Source organism: Aegilops tauschii, chloroplast, assembly GCF_002575655.3.
Source record: "Aegilops tauschii chloroplast, complete genome".
Taxonomy (NCBI): Eukaryota; Viridiplantae; Streptophyta; class Magnoliopsida; order Poales; family Poaceae; genus Aegilops; species Aegilops tauschii.
This window is the reverse complement of record NC_022133.1, coordinates 67,791-82,500: the sequence shown is the minus strand read 5'-3', so window position 1 is coordinate 82,500 and position 14,710 is coordinate 67,791. Positions and strand designations below refer to the sequence as shown.

At 37.3% G+C, this 14,710-nt stretch overlaps 18 protein-coding genes and 2 non-coding genes across 20 annotated transcripts; 14 read left to right on the top strand and 6 right to left on the bottom strand. All coding sequences in view use genetic code 11, as the record gives it.

The window, feature by feature from the left end:
• The first annotated feature begins 114 nt into the window (after positions 1-114).
• On the top strand, positions 115-188 carry trnI-CAU. The gene has a single exon. It is a non-coding gene; the product is annotated as a tRNA-Ile (tRNA).
• Positions 189-362: 174 nt separating this feature from the next.
• Positions 363-644, top strand: rpl23 (ribosomal protein L23). The gene has a single exon. It carries the CDS (start codon positions 363-365, stop codon positions 642-644), a length of 282 nt encoding a protein of 93 aa, YP_008474341.1.
• Positions 645-662: 18 nt separating this feature from the next.
• rpl2 (ribosomal protein L2) lies at positions 663-2,147 on the top strand. The gene is given in 2 exon segments: positions 663-1,055; positions 1,716-2,147. Coding segments are annotated over 2 exon segments (825 nt in total).
• A 55-nt stretch (positions 2,148-2,202) lies between these two features.
• Positions 2,203-2,277, bottom strand: trnH-GUG. The gene has a single exon. It is a non-coding gene; the product is annotated as a tRNA-His (tRNA).
• A 197-nt stretch (positions 2,278-2,474) lies between these two features.
• Positions 2,475-2,690, top strand: rps19 (ribosomal protein S19). Its single transcript has one exon. The coding sequence runs from the start codon at positions 2,475-2,477 to the stop codon at positions 2,688-2,690; it is 216 nt and encodes a 71-aa protein (YP_008474339.1).
• Positions 2,691-2,768: 78 nt separating this feature from the next.
• Positions 2,769-3,218, top strand: rpl22 (ribosomal protein L22). Its single transcript has one exon. The coding sequence runs from the start codon at positions 2,769-2,771 to the stop codon at positions 3,216-3,218; it is 450 nt and encodes a 149-aa protein (YP_008474338.1).
• Positions 3,219-3,276: 58 nt separating this feature from the next.
• rps3 (ribosomal protein S3) lies at positions 3,277-3,996 on the top strand. Its single transcript has one exon. The coding sequence runs from the start codon at positions 3,277-3,279 to the stop codon at positions 3,994-3,996; it is 720 nt and encodes a 239-aa protein (YP_008474337.1).
• A 1,159-nt stretch (positions 3,997-5,155) lies between these two features.
• On the top strand, positions 5,156-5,590 carry rpl16 (ribosomal protein L16). The gene has a single exon. The coding sequence runs from the start codon at positions 5,156-5,158 to the stop codon at positions 5,588-5,590; it is 435 nt and encodes a 144-aa protein (YP_008474336.1).
• A 119-nt stretch (positions 5,591-5,709) lies between these two features.
• Positions 5,710-6,081, top strand: rpl14 (ribosomal protein L14). The gene has a single exon. It carries the CDS (start codon positions 5,710-5,712, stop codon positions 6,079-6,081), a length of 372 nt encoding a protein of 123 aa, YP_008474335.1.
• A 139-nt stretch (positions 6,082-6,220) lies between these two features.
• rps8 (ribosomal protein S8) lies at positions 6,221-6,631 on the top strand. The gene has a single exon. It carries the CDS (start codon positions 6,221-6,223, stop codon positions 6,629-6,631), a length of 411 nt encoding a protein of 136 aa, YP_008474334.1.
• Positions 6,632-6,802: 171 nt separating this feature from the next.
• infA (translational initiation factor 1) lies at positions 6,803-7,051 on the top strand. The gene has a single exon. It carries the CDS (start codon positions 6,803-6,805, stop codon positions 7,049-7,051), a length of 249 nt encoding a protein of 82 aa, YP_008474333.1.
• Positions 7,052-7,160: 109 nt separating this feature from the next.
• rpl36 (ribosomal protein L36) lies at positions 7,161-7,274 on the top strand. The gene has a single exon. It carries the CDS (start codon positions 7,161-7,163, stop codon positions 7,272-7,274), a length of 114 nt encoding a protein of 37 aa, YP_008474332.1.
• A 191-nt stretch (positions 7,275-7,465) lies between these two features.
• On the top strand, positions 7,466-7,897 carry rps11 (ribosomal protein S11). The gene has a single exon. The coding sequence runs from the start codon at positions 7,466-7,468 to the stop codon at positions 7,895-7,897; it is 432 nt and encodes a 143-aa protein (YP_008474331.1).
• Positions 7,898-7,973: 76 nt separating this feature from the next.
• rpoA (RNA polymerase alpha subunit) lies at positions 7,974-8,993 on the top strand. Its single transcript has one exon. It carries the CDS (start codon positions 7,974-7,976, stop codon positions 8,991-8,993), a length of 1,020 nt encoding a protein of 339 aa, YP_008474330.1.
• A 195-nt stretch (positions 8,994-9,188) lies between these two features.
• petD (cytochrome b6/f complex subunit IV) lies at positions 9,189-9,713 on the bottom strand. The gene has a single exon. The coding sequence runs from the start codon at positions 9,711-9,713 to the stop codon at positions 9,189-9,191; it is 525 nt and encodes a 174-aa protein (YP_008474329.1).
• An 893-nt stretch (positions 9,714-10,606) lies between these two features.
• Positions 10,607-11,305, bottom strand: petB (cytochrome b6). Its single transcript has one exon. It carries the CDS (start codon positions 11,303-11,305, stop codon positions 10,607-10,609), a length of 699 nt encoding a protein of 232 aa, YP_008474328.1.
• Positions 11,306-12,130: 825 nt separating this feature from the next.
• psbH (photosystem II phosphoprotein) lies at positions 12,131-12,352 on the bottom strand. Its single transcript has one exon. The coding sequence runs from the start codon at positions 12,350-12,352 to the stop codon at positions 12,131-12,133; it is 222 nt and encodes a 73-aa protein (YP_008474327.1).
• Positions 12,353-12,455: 103 nt separating this feature from the next.
• On the top strand, positions 12,456-12,587 carry psbN (photosystem II protein N). The gene has a single exon. It carries the CDS (start codon positions 12,456-12,458, stop codon positions 12,585-12,587), a length of 132 nt encoding a protein of 43 aa, YP_008474326.1.
• Positions 12,588-12,635: 48 nt separating this feature from the next.
• On the bottom strand, positions 12,636-12,752 carry psbT (photosystem II protein T). The gene has a single exon. It carries the CDS (start codon positions 12,750-12,752, stop codon positions 12,636-12,638), a length of 117 nt encoding a protein of 38 aa, YP_008474325.1.
• Positions 12,753-12,915: 163 nt separating this feature from the next.
• psbB (photosystem II 47 kDa protein) lies at positions 12,916-14,442 on the bottom strand. Its single transcript has one exon. The coding sequence runs from the start codon at positions 14,440-14,442 to the stop codon at positions 12,916-12,918; it is 1,527 nt and encodes a 508-aa protein (YP_008474324.1).
• Between the last annotated feature and the right edge of the window lie 268 nt (positions 14,443-14,710).

The window sequence follows — 14,710 nt, the reverse complement described above, 5'->3', positions numbered from 1 at the left end:
TTCATAGTCATCTCCGAATATTTGCCATCTCGGAATATTTTCGATTTCATTTTTCTATGATATGTCTTTCTATATGAAAATTGGTTATTTACGATGTACGATGATCCCTGTTAAGCATCCATGGCTGAATGGTTAAAGCGCCCAACTCATAATTGGTAAATTTGCGGGTTCAATTCCTGCTGGATGCACACGAACGGGAACATTCCATAAGTCTATTGGAACTGGCTCTCTATCCATGGAATCTCATCCATCATCCATACATAACGAATTGGTATGGTATATTCATACCATAACATAAGAACAATAAGAACTCGAATTCTTATCGATACTGGAACTCAGAGCATAGGAGGGAAAGTCGATTTATGGATGGAATCAAATACGCAGTATTTACAGAAAAAAGTCTTCGTTTATTGGGAAAGAATCAATATACTTTTAATGTCGAATCGGGATTCACTAAGACAGAAATAAAGCATTGGGTCGAACTCTTCTTTGGTGTTAAGGTGGTAGCTGTGAATAGCCATCGACTACCTGGAAAAGGTAGAAGAATAGGACCTATTCTGGGCCATACAATGCATTACAGACGTATGATCATTACCCTTCAACCGGGTTATTCTATTCCACTTCTAGATAGAGAAAAAAACTAAAGGAGAATACTTAATAATACGGCGAAACATTTATACAAAACACCTATCCCGAGCACACGCAAGGGAACCGTAGACAGGCAAGTGAAATCCAATCCACGAAATAATTTGATCCATGGACGGCACCGTTGTGGTAAAGGTCGTAATTCCAGAGGAATCATTACCGCAAGGCATAGAGGGGGAGGTCATAAGCGCCTATACCGTAAAATAGATTTTCGACGGAATCAAAAAGACATATCTGGTAGAATCGTAACCATAGAATACGACCCTAATCGAAATGCATACATTTGTCTCATACACTATGGGGATGGTGAGAAGAGATATATTTTACATCCCAGAGGGGCTATAATTGGAGATACTATTGTTTCTGGTACAAAAGTTCCTATATCAATGGGAAATGCCCTACCTTTGAGTGCGGTTTGAACTATTGATTTACGTAATTGGAAGTAACCAATTAGGTTTACGACGAAACCTAGAAATCGATCACTGATCCAATTTGACTACCTCTACGGGATAGACCTCAACAGAAAACTGTTGAGTAACGGCAGCAAGTGATTGAGTTCAGTAGTTCCTCATAGAAAATTATTGGCTCTAGAGATATGGTAATATGGAGAAGACAAAATTGTTTGAAGCACGCACAGAACCGGAAGCGCCCCTTGTTTCAAAGAGAGGAGGACGGGTTATTCACATTTAATTTGATGGTCAGAGGCAAATTGAAAGCTAAGCAGTGGTAATTAAGACCCCCGGGGGAAAATAGGGATGTCTCCTACGTTACCCATAATATGTGGAAGTATCGACGTAATTTCATAGAGTCATTCGATCTGAATGCTACATGAAGAACATAAGCCAGATGACGGAACGCAGAGACCTAGGATGTAGAAGATCATAACATGAGCGATTCGGCAGATTTGGATTCCTTTCCTATATATCCACTCATGTGGTACTTCATCATATGATTCATATAAGATCCATCTGTCTAGAGATCGTCATATACATCTAGAAAGCCGTATGCTTTGGAAGAAGCTTGTACAGTTTGGGAAGGGGTTTTTTGAGAGAAAAGAAGAATCTACTTCAACCGATATGCCCTTAGGCACGGCCATGCATAACATAGAAATCACACGTGGAAGGGGTGGGCAATTAGCTAGAGCAGCAGGTGCTGTAGCGAAACTCATTGCAAAAGAGGGTAAATCGGCCACTTTAAGATTACCATCTGGGGAGGTCCGTTTAGTATCCCAAAACTGCTTAGCAACAGTCGGACAAGTGGGTAATGTTGGGGTGAACCAAAAAAGTTTGGGTAGAGCCGGATCTAAGTGTTGGCTAGGTAAACGCCCCGTAGTAAGAGGGGTAGTTATGAACCCTGTGGACCACCCCCATGGGGGCGGTGAAGGGAAAGCTCCCATTGGTAGAAAAAAACCCACAACCCCTTGGGGTTATCCTGCGCTTGGAAGAAGAACTAGGAAAAGGAAAAAATATAGCGATAGTTTTATTCTTCGTCGCCGTAAGTAAATACGTAACTAGGAATATGGAAAATTGCATTTTTGGAATTTGCAATAATGCGATGGGCGAACGACGGGAATTGAACCCGCGCATGGTGGATTCACAATCCACTGCCTTGATCCACTTGGCTACATCCGCCCCTTATCCAGCTAAAGGATTTTTTGCTTTTTTCCATTGATCATTATTCTATTTATTCTGACCTCCGTACTTCGATCGAGATATTGGACATAGAATGCCACTCTTTAAAAAGGAAAAAAGGAGTAATCAGCTGTGACACGAAAAAAAACGAATCCTTTTGTAGCTCATCATTTATTGGCAAAGATAGAAAAGGTCAATATGAAGGAGGAGAAAGAAACAATAGTAACGTGGTCCCGGGCATCTAGCATTCTACCCACAATGGTTGGCCATACAATCGCGATTCATAATGGAAAGGAACATATACCTATTTACATAACAAATCCTATGGTAGGTCGCAAATTGGGGGAATTCGTGCCTACTCGGCATTTCACGAGTTATGAAAATGCAAGAAAGGATACTAAATCTCGTCGTTAACTGAATTCTGAATAGAAAGATTAAGAAGAAAAAAAAGATTCAAAATAAAGTAAAGGTAGGCGGGGAATAACCTTATTTATGACAAGTTTCAAACTAGTAAAGTATATCCCTAGGATAAAGAAGAAGAAAAGTGGGCTAAGGAAACTCGCAAGGAAAGTTCCAACCGATCGTCTACTTAAGTTCGAGAGAGTTTTCAAAGCACAAAAACGTATCCCTATGTCTGTTTTCAAAGCACAAAGAGTTCTTGACGAGATTCGCTGGCGTTACTACGAGGAAACTGTTATGATACTGAACCTCATGCCCTATCGAGCATCTTATCCCATCTTAAAGTTGGTTTATTCGGCAGCCGCAAATGCTACTCATTATAGGGATTTCGACAAAGCGAATTTATTTATTACTAAAGCCGAAGTCAGTAGGAGTACTATTATGAAGAAATTCAGACCTCGAGCTCGAGGACGTAGTTTCCCCATAAAAAAAAGCATGTGTCATATAACAATTGTACTAAATATAGTAAAGAAATCTAAATAACCTTTAGATCCATCTAAGATTTCGATTCCCAGTAAAAAAAAATATAGAATAGAAAAATATGGGACAAAAAATAAATCCACTCGGTTTCAGACTTGGTACAACCCAAAAACACCATTCCTTTTGGTTCGCACAACCAAAAAATTATTCTGAAGGTCTACAGGAAGATAAAAAAATAAGGGATTGTATCAAGAACTATATACAAAAGAATAGGAAAAAGGGCTCGAATAGAAAAATAGAATCAGACTCAAGTTCCGAAGTAATTACACATAATAGAAAAATGGACTCAGGTTCAAGTTCCGAAGTAATTACACATATAGAAATCCAAAAAGAAATCGATACGATCCACGTCATAATCCATATTGGATTCCCAAATTTATTAAAGAAAAAAGGAGCAATCGAAGAATTAGAGAAAGATCTACAAAAGGAAATTAACTCTGTAAACCAGAGATTTAATATTTCTATCGAAAAAGTGAAAGAACCTTATAGACAGCCTAACATTCTTGCAGAATATATAGCTTTCCAATTAAAAAATAGAGTTTCATTCCGAAAGGCAATGAAAAAAGCCATTGAATTAACTAAAAAAGCAGATATAAGGGGAGTAAAAGTAAAAATTGCGGGTCGTCTCGGAGGAAAAGAAATTGCACGCGCCGAATCTATTAAAAAGGGTAGACTTCCCCTCCAAACAATTCGCGCTAAAATTGATTATTGCTGCTATCCAATTCGGACTATCTATGGAGTATTAGGTGTAAAAATTTGGATATTCGTAGACGAAGAATAAGTAATCTTGTCTTCGGATTCTGTCCATTGATAGAATAAAAAATGACAAGAGACTTTTTTCCTGAAATCCCTGCAAAAGAAGAAATTATACCTCTTTCTATAAGATTTAATGAAAATTGATAAATCATTTAATATAATTGCTATGCTTAGTGTGTGACTCGTTATTTTTTTCTTTTTTTAAGAAAAAAACTTAGTAATTATAGAAAATTAACTAATAACCAACCTATTGCTTCGTATTGTCGAGATCCTAACTAAGAAACAGTCACTATATGAATAAATACCTCTATCATAAATGAGTAGATGTGTCATATAGTTGTAGCAACTGCAATTTTTTCTCTAAAAAAGAAAAGGGATTCTAGGTTGTGAAGCAAAACTAAAGGGATGTGGATAAAGGGAGGGATGATAGAAAGAAGGAAGAGGAAATAAATAAGATATAGGATTCCACTATGTATGGTCTATGAATTACATCATAAAAGGCAATGTGATAAAGCATCAATATAATAAAAATAATAGAGAATTAAAAATTGTAACTTGAAACAAGAACTACAAATTTAAAGCAATAATAAAGAGCCGCCCGGGTTAATAAAACTGAGAAAATTAACTCGGAAAGAAATTTTTTGGAAGCTCCGTTGCGGGATTCAGACCTAACCATTCAAGGAGAAGCAGTGGGAACGACAGAACCTATGATTCCATAGGATTTTATTGAAAAGAATCCTAACACTTCATTGGGTGGGATGGCGGAACAAACCAAAAAAATTGTCTTATTTGGTAAGTTTATAAATTAACAAATAAGACAGGAAAGAGTAAATATTCGCCCGCGAAATTCTTATTGAATTAGAATACTTTACCGCGATTCAATAAGAGTAAAAATAAGGATTTTTTTAAGAAGGATTACATTATCTATAAATATAGAATTTAGATAAATATACACACACATCTGGATATATTCTAGATCTTCTTTTTTGACTATATATTATATTTTTCTGTTTTAACAAATTCAATATAAAAAAAACCGAACTTTTTCTATTATCTATTAATGTGTATCTATCCGTACCGTAATATTTTTGAATATTATGAATTAGAGAAATTTACATGCTTTCTCATTCCATTCGCGAGGAGCTGGATGAGAAGAAACTCTCATGTCCAGTTTTGCAGTAGAGATGGAACTAAGAAAGAGAACCATCGACTATAACCCCAAAAGAACCAGATTTCGCAAACAACATAGAGGAAGAATGAAAGGAAAATCCTGCCGAGGCAATCGTATTTGTTTTGGTAGATATGCTCTTCAAGCACTTGAACCCGCTTGGATCACGGCGAGACAGATAGAAGCAGGACGAAGAGCAATAACACGATATGCACGTCGTGGTGGAAAAATATGGGTACGTATATTTCCCGACAAACCGGTTACACTAAGACCCACGGAAACACGTATGGGCTCGGGAAAGGGGTCCCCCGAATATTGGGTATCCGTTGTTAAACCTGGTCGTATACTTTATGAAATGGGGGGAGTATCTGAAACTGTAGCTAGAGCAGCTATCTCCATAGCTGCCAGTAAAATGCCCATACGAAGTCAATTTATTCGATTAGAGATATAGAACCCTAAAAGGGGTATGGAAGATAAAAAAAAAATGCCCGGTTTTTCTTTCTGGAAAGACAATATTTCTTTCATCCTTTTGCATTGAAATAACAAATTGAAATCAAAATAAAAAATAATATGATTCAACCTCAGACCCTTTTAAATGTAGCAGATAATAGTGGAGCTCGAAAATTGATGTGTATTCGAGTCATAGGAGCTGCTGGTAATCAGCGATATGCTCGTATTGGTGATGTTATTGTTGCTGTAATCAAAGACGCATTGCCCCAAATGCCTCTAGAAAGATCCGAAGTAATTCGAGCTGTAATTGTACGTACATGTAAAGAGTTCAAATGCGAAGACGGTATAATAATCCGCTATGATGACAATGCTGCGGTTATAATTGATCAAAAAGGCAATCCAAAAGGAACTCGAGTTTTTGGCGCGATTGCCGAGGAATTGAGAGAATTGAATTTTACCAAAATAGTTTCATTAGCTCCTGAAGTATTATAAATACTAGTAGGCGAAATTGAGACCAAAGAATTAATTTAGTAGATTGTGTTTTACGTATATGTTTTAAAATCCAAAATGAAAAAAAAAAGAAAACATGTTGATTATAGAAAAATTAGGAGGAACCTAGAATTAGAGTCTTATGGGCAAGGACACTATTGCTGATTTACTAACCTCTATAAGAAATGCGGACATGAATAAAAAAGGAACAGTTCGAGTAGTATCTACAAATATTACCGAAAACATTGTTAAAATACTTCTACGAGAGGGTTTTATTGAAAGTGTTCGGAAACATCAGGAACGTAACAGATATTTCTTGGTTTCAACTTTGCGACATCAAAAGAGAAAGACTAGAAAAGGAATATATAGAACAAGAACCTTTTTAAAACGTATCAGCCGACCCGGCTTACGAATTTATACCAACTATCAAGGAATTCCTAAAGTTTTGGGTGGAATGGGAATTGCTATTCTTTCTACTTCTCGAGGAATAATGACAGATCGAGAAGCTCGACTAAACAGAATTGGGGGAGAAGTCTTATGTTATATATGGTAATCGCCCCGCCTATAGTGCTTGAATTCTATCTCGCCCTTCCTATTTTTAAAATAAAAATAGAAAAATAGGAGAAAAAAAATATGACAGAAAAAAAAATAGGAGAGAAAAAAAAACCCGAGAGAAGCAAAAGTAACTTTCGAAGGTTTAGTTACGGAAGCCCTACCCAATGGAATGTTCCGCGTTCGGCTAGAGAATGACACCATCATCCTAGGCTATATTTCAGGAAAGATACGGTCTAGTTCTATACGAATACTGATGGGGGATAGGGTCAAAATTGAAGTAAGTCGTTATGATTCAAGCAAGGGACGTATAATTTATAGACTTCCCCATAAGGATTCGAAGCGTATCGAAGACTCGAAGGATAGCGAAGATTTGAAGGATAGCGAAGATTTGAAGGATACCAAAGATTCAAAGGATTAGGTTTTTCTTTTTTTTTCTAGGGTAATAAATTCTAAGTTCTAAAATTCAAGCGAAGAGACTTATTTTTTCCAAAAGATTAGATTCATAGTTTAAAAAAGGATACGGAAATATGAAAATAAGAGCTTCCGTTCGTAAAATTTGTACAAAATGTCGACTGATTCGTAGGCGTGGACGAATTAGAGTCATTTGCTCTAATCCGAAGCATAAACAAAGACAGGGGTAATCTTTCGAAAAAGAACTTTACTTTCTAATTCTAAAAAGTAAAAAAAAGTACCCGCGGAAATGTTCCAATTCCAAATAAAATAATTTCATTTAAAATAATTAAAGTAAAGGGTTTATTTTACCCTGAAACGGATATCTTTGTATCTTTTTTTCTTTTTTTATTTCTAACTCATATTTATGAGATAATAAAATATGGCAAAAGCTATACCAAAAATTGGTTCACGTAAGAAAGTGCGTATTGGTTTACGTAGGAATGCACGTTTTAGTTTACGGAAGAGTGCACGTAGAATAACAAAAGGGGTTATTCATGTTCAAGCTAGTTTCAACAATACCATTATAACTGTTACAGACCCACAAGGTCGGGTGGTTTTTTGGTCCTCGGCCGGTACTTGTGGATTCAAAAGCTCAAGAAAAGCATCACCCTATGCTGGTCAAAGAACAGCAGTAGATGCTATTCGTACAGTAGGTTTGCAACGAGCAGAAGTTATGGTAAAGGGCGCTGGTAGTGGAAGAGATGCCGCATTACGAGCCATTGCTAAAAGTGGTGTGCGATTAAGTTGTATACGCGATGTAACACCTATGCCGCATAATGGATGTCGACCGCCTAAAAAAAGACGTCTGTAAAAGAATTAACCCGCTTTCAACTTTCATTTCAAGAGAAATAAACGATTCAATGATAAAATAATAATACTAGTCTATTATGGTTCGAGAGGAGGTAGCAGGATCCACTCAAACACTACAGTGGAAGTGTGTTGAATCAAGAGTAGATAGTAAGCGCCTTTATTATGGTCGTTTCATTCTGTCCCCGCTTAGAAAAGGTCAAGCGGACACCGTCGGTATTGCCTTGCGAAGAGCTTTACTTGGAGAAATAGAAGGAACATGTATCACACGTGCAAAATTTGGGAGCGTGCCGCACGAGTATTCTACAATAGCAGGTATTGAAGAATCCGTACAAGAAATTTTACTAAATTTGAAAGAAATTGTATTGAGAAGTAATCTCTATGGAGTTAGAGACGCATCCATTTGCGTCAAAGGTCCTAGATACATAACTGCTCAAGATATCATCTTACCGCCTTCCGTAGAAATCGTTGATACGGCACAACCTATAGCTAACTTGACAGAGCCCATTGATTTCTGTATTGATTTACAGATCAAGAGAGATCGTGGATATCAGACAGAACTCAGAAAGAACTATCAAGATGGAAGTTATCCTATAGATGCTGTATCCATGCCTGTTCGAAATGTGAATTATAGTATTTTTTCTTGTGGGAATGGAAATGAAAAACACGAGATACTTTTTCTAGAAATATGGACTAATGGAAGTTTAACCCCTAAGGAAGCACTTTATGAGGCTTCTCGTAATTTGATTGATTTATTTCTTCCTTTTCTACACGCGGAGGAAGAGGGCGCTAGTTTCGAAGAAAATAAAAACAGGTTTACTCCACCCCTTTTTACTTTTCAAAAAAGATTAACTAATCTAAAGAAAAACAAAAAAGGAATTCCATTGAATTCTATTTTTATTGATCAATTAGAATTGACTTCTAGAACGTATAATTGTCTAAAAAGGGCCAATATACATACACTATTGGACCTTTTGAGTAAGACTGAAGAAGATCTTCTGAGAATTGACAGTTTTCGTATGGAAGATAGAAAACATATATGGGACACTCTAGAGAAGCATCTCCCAATTGATTTACTTAAGAATAAACTCTCGTTTTAAATCCATTGCAATTTTTTTTCTTCTTCTTTTTCGAGTTAGAATAAAAAGAAAACAATTTAGCATCTTTGGTACAATCTATATTTTCGCGAAATGGATCATAATAAAATGGATTTTAGGTATCTAGGGAAGATTCACTTGGAAGTAACTATTTCCTAGATACCTATGGTACTTCACGGTTGAATGAATCAAAAATATCTAAAAAAGACCTAAAGTTAATGATTTATCAATGGGTAATGTTGCTCCAATACCTAACCAAAGAGCTACTACAGTACCGATTAAAAAAACGGTCGTAGCTACTGGGCGGCGAAATGGATTTTGGAATTTATTGACATTCTCTAGAAAAGGTACTGTCAATAAGCCTGTTGGCACAGAAACCATTAAAAGAACGCCCAATAACTTATTGGGTACCGTACGGAGTATTTGAAACACGGGAAAGAAGTACCACTCGGGTAATATTTCCAGAGGAGTTGCAAACGGATCTGCCGGTTCACCAATCATTGATGGCTCGAGAACCGCTAAACCTACATTACATGCAATAGTACCTAGAATTACTACTGGAAAAATATATAAAAGATCGTTGGGCCATGCGGGTTCCCCGTAATAATTATGTCCCATCCCTTTAGCTAATTTAGCTCTTAATACAGGATCATTTAAGTCTGGTTTCTTTGTTATTGGGATAGGTGAACTCTTTAGGATCCATCCCCCAAAGGAACCGGACATGAGAATTTATCATCATCCGGCTCGAGCAAGAGTGAAAGAAATAAGACCGCGGAAGATCCTTAATAGAATTAAGGTTTATAATGACTCAATGACTCTAGGCAAGAAAAGCTTTATCAGATTCTCTTTTCCGAAGTTGCACCTACAACTACTCATTGAAAATAATCCTATTCTTATGGGTAAATGCTCAATATCCAAGTGGGCTTACAAATTTGATCATGATCAATTGCTTTGTGGATTGTCTCATGTCTCTTGATTAGTTGGTATTTATCCCCTCAATATCGCAAGTTTCTTACCTCCAAACAAAATATTTACTTGTTACTAATAAAAAATCAAAAAGTTTAGCCTACATTCTTCCTTAGATCCCTTCTTTTACTCCGATAGTATTGCGGATCACAATCGATGCAAAGAAAATGAATGCATTTCCATACTATAATAAAAAGGTAAGTGTAATAAATAGAGAACTGGATCATGTCACATGACTTATTCCATTTCTACTCTATGGGATCTTACGGAGCCTGTTCATGGATGACATGGTTGCGGTATGATCATAGAAGATATTCTCCTCAAGTGAACCAGCCTATCCTTCCTAGGTAGGGGACTTACATGTTGATTGGATGCGGAGACACCTTTGGTTGTGAATTCTAATGTGGCAGATCCAATTCTTTATCTGCATGGCCAAATCAATAATTCAAGTCACACACTCCCATAATCCGCCTTTTTTCTTTCGTAAAATTAACTTCAACTATTTGTATTGTATAAAAATACTTTGGAGTTGAAGAGAAGTATCCAAATGACATGTGTTATTTTACAATAACCCATGCTTGTAGCAATGAAATACCAAAACCTACCCGATATGATATATGATAATTATAATTCTCTATGATATGCCTTCCCTATAAAGGACCCGAAATACCTTGCTTACGTATCATTGGAAAGTGCATTAACATAAATACGGCAGTAAGCAGAGGCAGTACAAAGGTATGTAAACTATAAAAACGAGTCAAAGTGGATTGGCCCACACTAGCACTTCCGCGTAATAACTCCACTAAAGGCGATCCTATTACCGGAATGGCGTCAGGTACACCTGTCACAATTTTGACTGCCCAATAGCCAATTTGATCCCAAGGCAAAGAATAACCAGTTACACCAAATGATGCAGTCAAAACAGCCAAAACCACACCTGTGACCCAAGTTAATTCACGGGGTTTTTTAAATCCCCCTGTGAGATACACACGAAATACATGCAGGATCATCATTAAAACCATCATACTTGCTGACCATCGATGAACTGATCGGATTAACCAACCAAAGTTGGCCTCGGTCATTATGTATTGAACCGAGGAAAAAGCCTCTGTAACGGTTGGTCGGTAGTAAAAAGTCATAGCAAAACCGGTAGCGACTTGTACTAGAAAACAAGTAAGTGTAATTCCCCCTAAACAATAAAATATGTTGACATGGGGAGGAACATATTTACTAGTTATATCATCTGCAATTGCCTGAATCTCAAGACGTTCCTCAAACCAATCATATACTTTATTGAGATAGGTAACTAACCCGAGTCCCCCTCTAAGAGCCGTATATGAAAATTTCATCTCGTACGGCTCAAGCAGAAACACAAAAATTTTCAACGAATATTAGAAAAAGGTTCAAAACTTCATCAGCCACTGAATTGGGTCGATTTGCCTTGAAGATATCAAATAAGAAAAATCCGGAATATCTTCTTTGTGATGATAATGCCAAAAAATCTCAAGTTGGCGCGTCTTTCTTTCTTCCTTTCCCTTATGTTGGTCATTAGAGGCTTCTTGACTTTTCTCTTCCCTATAAAGGATTTGTTTTTTATGCGTAATATAGAAATTATCTTGTTGAGATCCTATGAATCAGTTCAATTAAAACCTTAGATTCATACTAGAGCCACGATGATTTAGTCTCAAGCTAAACAAAAGGCAAGGGTTCTTCGAATAAGAACCGCTTGATAATCATTTATTGAATCAGTGTAATGACTCGACAAAATCGAGAGAAAAAAAGTTGTCTTTTGGGCAAACAAAATTGGAAGGAAGAAAATTTCTTTTTATTTTTATTTAAGAACTACTTGAATTTTTCAGTCTGGTTGCGAGGTCTTAATAGTGAGTATGAATCATAGTTCCATTTTTTTTTGATCCACTCTATCTATTTCGTGTTCCAGATACTAGAATAAATAATATCTGACGAATTAGAATCATCTTGATAGAGATAACAGGCCCTTTCTATGTATTATCAATAGGATCAATTCTAACAAGTCACACACTCATATTCCAGAGATACCGAAACAAAAAAATTCCGCGGTCGAACTACCATAATATCTAGAAATGTAGATCTTAAACTAGAAAGGCTTTTTTGGATGGAAAAACTCTGACTTCCTAGTTTTAGTTAGTAGAAACCTAATTGGTTAAAATTCCGTCCAGTAAAACGGAAGAATTATAAATTTCTAAAATGATAGATAGGAATATAGCGAATAAAGCCATTGCGATCCCCATAAAAGGAGTAGTCCCCCAACCCGGGGCGACTTTCCCATATTCCGAATTCAAGGGTTTCAGTAAACTACCTGCACCAGTTCGTTTTGGCCTAGGTTTAGAACTATCTTCAACGGTTTGTGTAGCCATAAATTCTATTTAATCATTGGTGTTGACTTTGTATACTATTCCGTTGTAGTTGTAAATACACGATCTTTTCGTAGATCCATTGTAATCTTGAAATTCTATAAAAATGGAAACAGCAACTTTAGTCGCCATCTCCATATCTGGTTTACTTGTAAGCTTTACTGGGTATGCCTTATATACCGCGTTTGGGCAACCCTCTCAACAATTAAGAGATCCATTCGAAGAACACGGAGACTAATTTAAGTAAGAAGTCTCCCAGATAGGGGGACTTCTTACTTAAATGAAATTATTTTATTCTTTTAGTTGGAGTTGGTGGAACCTTAGGTGGTTCTCGGAAGAAGATAGCGAAAAAAATTATCCCTAAAGTCGAAACTAAAAGGAACGTATAAACCAATGCTTCCATAGATTCGATCCTGGTTTATTTACAATTATAACTTCCACACCTATTCATTTGTCATTTGGGAGAATTTCCCATATAAAGAAAGAAAAAGAGTCAAAGAAAGGATGGGAGATGTTTCCCATGTCAAATCAAAAAAGAGAGGTGAAAGATACTATAACAATGTGTATCAGACTGCCTGTTTCCTTGTAGTTGGATCTCCCACTTTTTGGAATGTTCCAAATTCCACTTGAGCATCCAAATCTGGATCAATACCAGCAAAAACATCTCGGAACAATGTTCTAGCGCCATGCCAAATGTGTCCGAAAAAGAAGAGCAAAGCAAAGGTAGCATGACCAAAAGTGAACCAACCCCTTGGACTGCTGCGAAAAACACCATCAGATTTCAAAGTAGCCCGGTCTAATTCAAAAATTTCCCCTAATTGAGAACGCCTCGCATATTTTTTTACAGTAGCAGGATCAGAATAACTTACTCCATTAAGTTCGCCACCATAGAACTCCACCGTTACACCTACTTGTTCAACACTATATTTGGATTCTGCTCTTCTAAAAGGAACGTCTGCTCTAACAATTCCCTCCTCATCTACCAAAACAACCGGAAATGTTTCAAAAAAAGTAGGCATACGGCGTACAAAAAGCTCACGTCCTTCTTTATCTCTAAAGACGGGATGTCCTAACCATCCAACAGCTATTCCATCCCCATTGTCCATTGAGCCTGCTCTGAATAATCCCCCTTTTGCCGGATTATTACCAATATAATCATAAAAGGCTAATTTTTCGGGAATTTTAGACCAAGCTTCTGATAAACTAAGATTTTCGGCTAAACCATTGCTAACTCTTCGATATATTTCTTGCTGAAAGTATCCCTGATCCCACTGATAACGAGTAGGCCCAAATAATTCGATTGGGGTCGTTGCTGACCCATACCACATAGTTCCAGCAACTACGAAAGCTGCAAAAAAAACAGCAGCGATACTACTGGAAAGTACAGTTTCAATATTGCCCATACGTAATCCTTTATATAGACGTTGAGGCGGACGGACACTAAGATGGAATAAGCCCGCTAATATACCCAATGTACCCGCAGCAATATGATGAGAAGCTATTCCCCCCGGAACAAAAGGATCAAAACCTTCTGCACCCCACGCTGGATTTACAGCTTGTACTTTTCCAGTTAGTCCATAAGGATCGGATACCCATATCCCAGGACCATACAAACCCGTTACATGAAATGCCCCAAAGCCAAAGCAAGCCACCCCTGCAAGAAATAAATGAATTCCAAAGATCTTGGGCAAATCCAAAGAGGGTTTTCCCGTCCGCTCATCAGAGAATATTTCTAGGTCCCAATATACCCAATGCCAGATCGCTGCCAAGAAACACAAGCCAGAAAACACAATATGCGTACCTGCCACACCTTCATAACTCCAAATACCCGGATTTGTTACAGTTCCTCCTGAAATACTCCAACCACCCCACGAATCCGTTATTCCTAAACGAGTCATGAAGGGAATTACGAACATACCTTGTCTCCACATTGGATCCAGAACAGGATCAGAGGGATCAAAAACTGCTAATTCGTATAAAGCCATTGAGCCAGCCCAACCAGAAACTAGAGCTGTGTGCATTATATGCACCGCAAGCAATCGACCCGGATCATTCAATACGACAGTATGAACACGATACCAAGGCAAACCCATGGAAATACCCCTTTAGCAAAGAAAAATAGACACGATGTCGCTTTATTTTATCGCATTGAAAAAGACTATCCATATCCTATGTACCTAACCCTTCTAGGGGATTCTGTGTCAGAAAGCGCGAATATTTATTTCATTCCATTAAAAATAAGAAGCCAATTCTGTTCATAAGAAGAAAGAGAAGCAGATCTATTCTATACTCGATAAGTGCCAATATGCAATGGGTAACTTGGCCAATTTGGAAAAAACGAAGAATAGATCGCTACCCCTC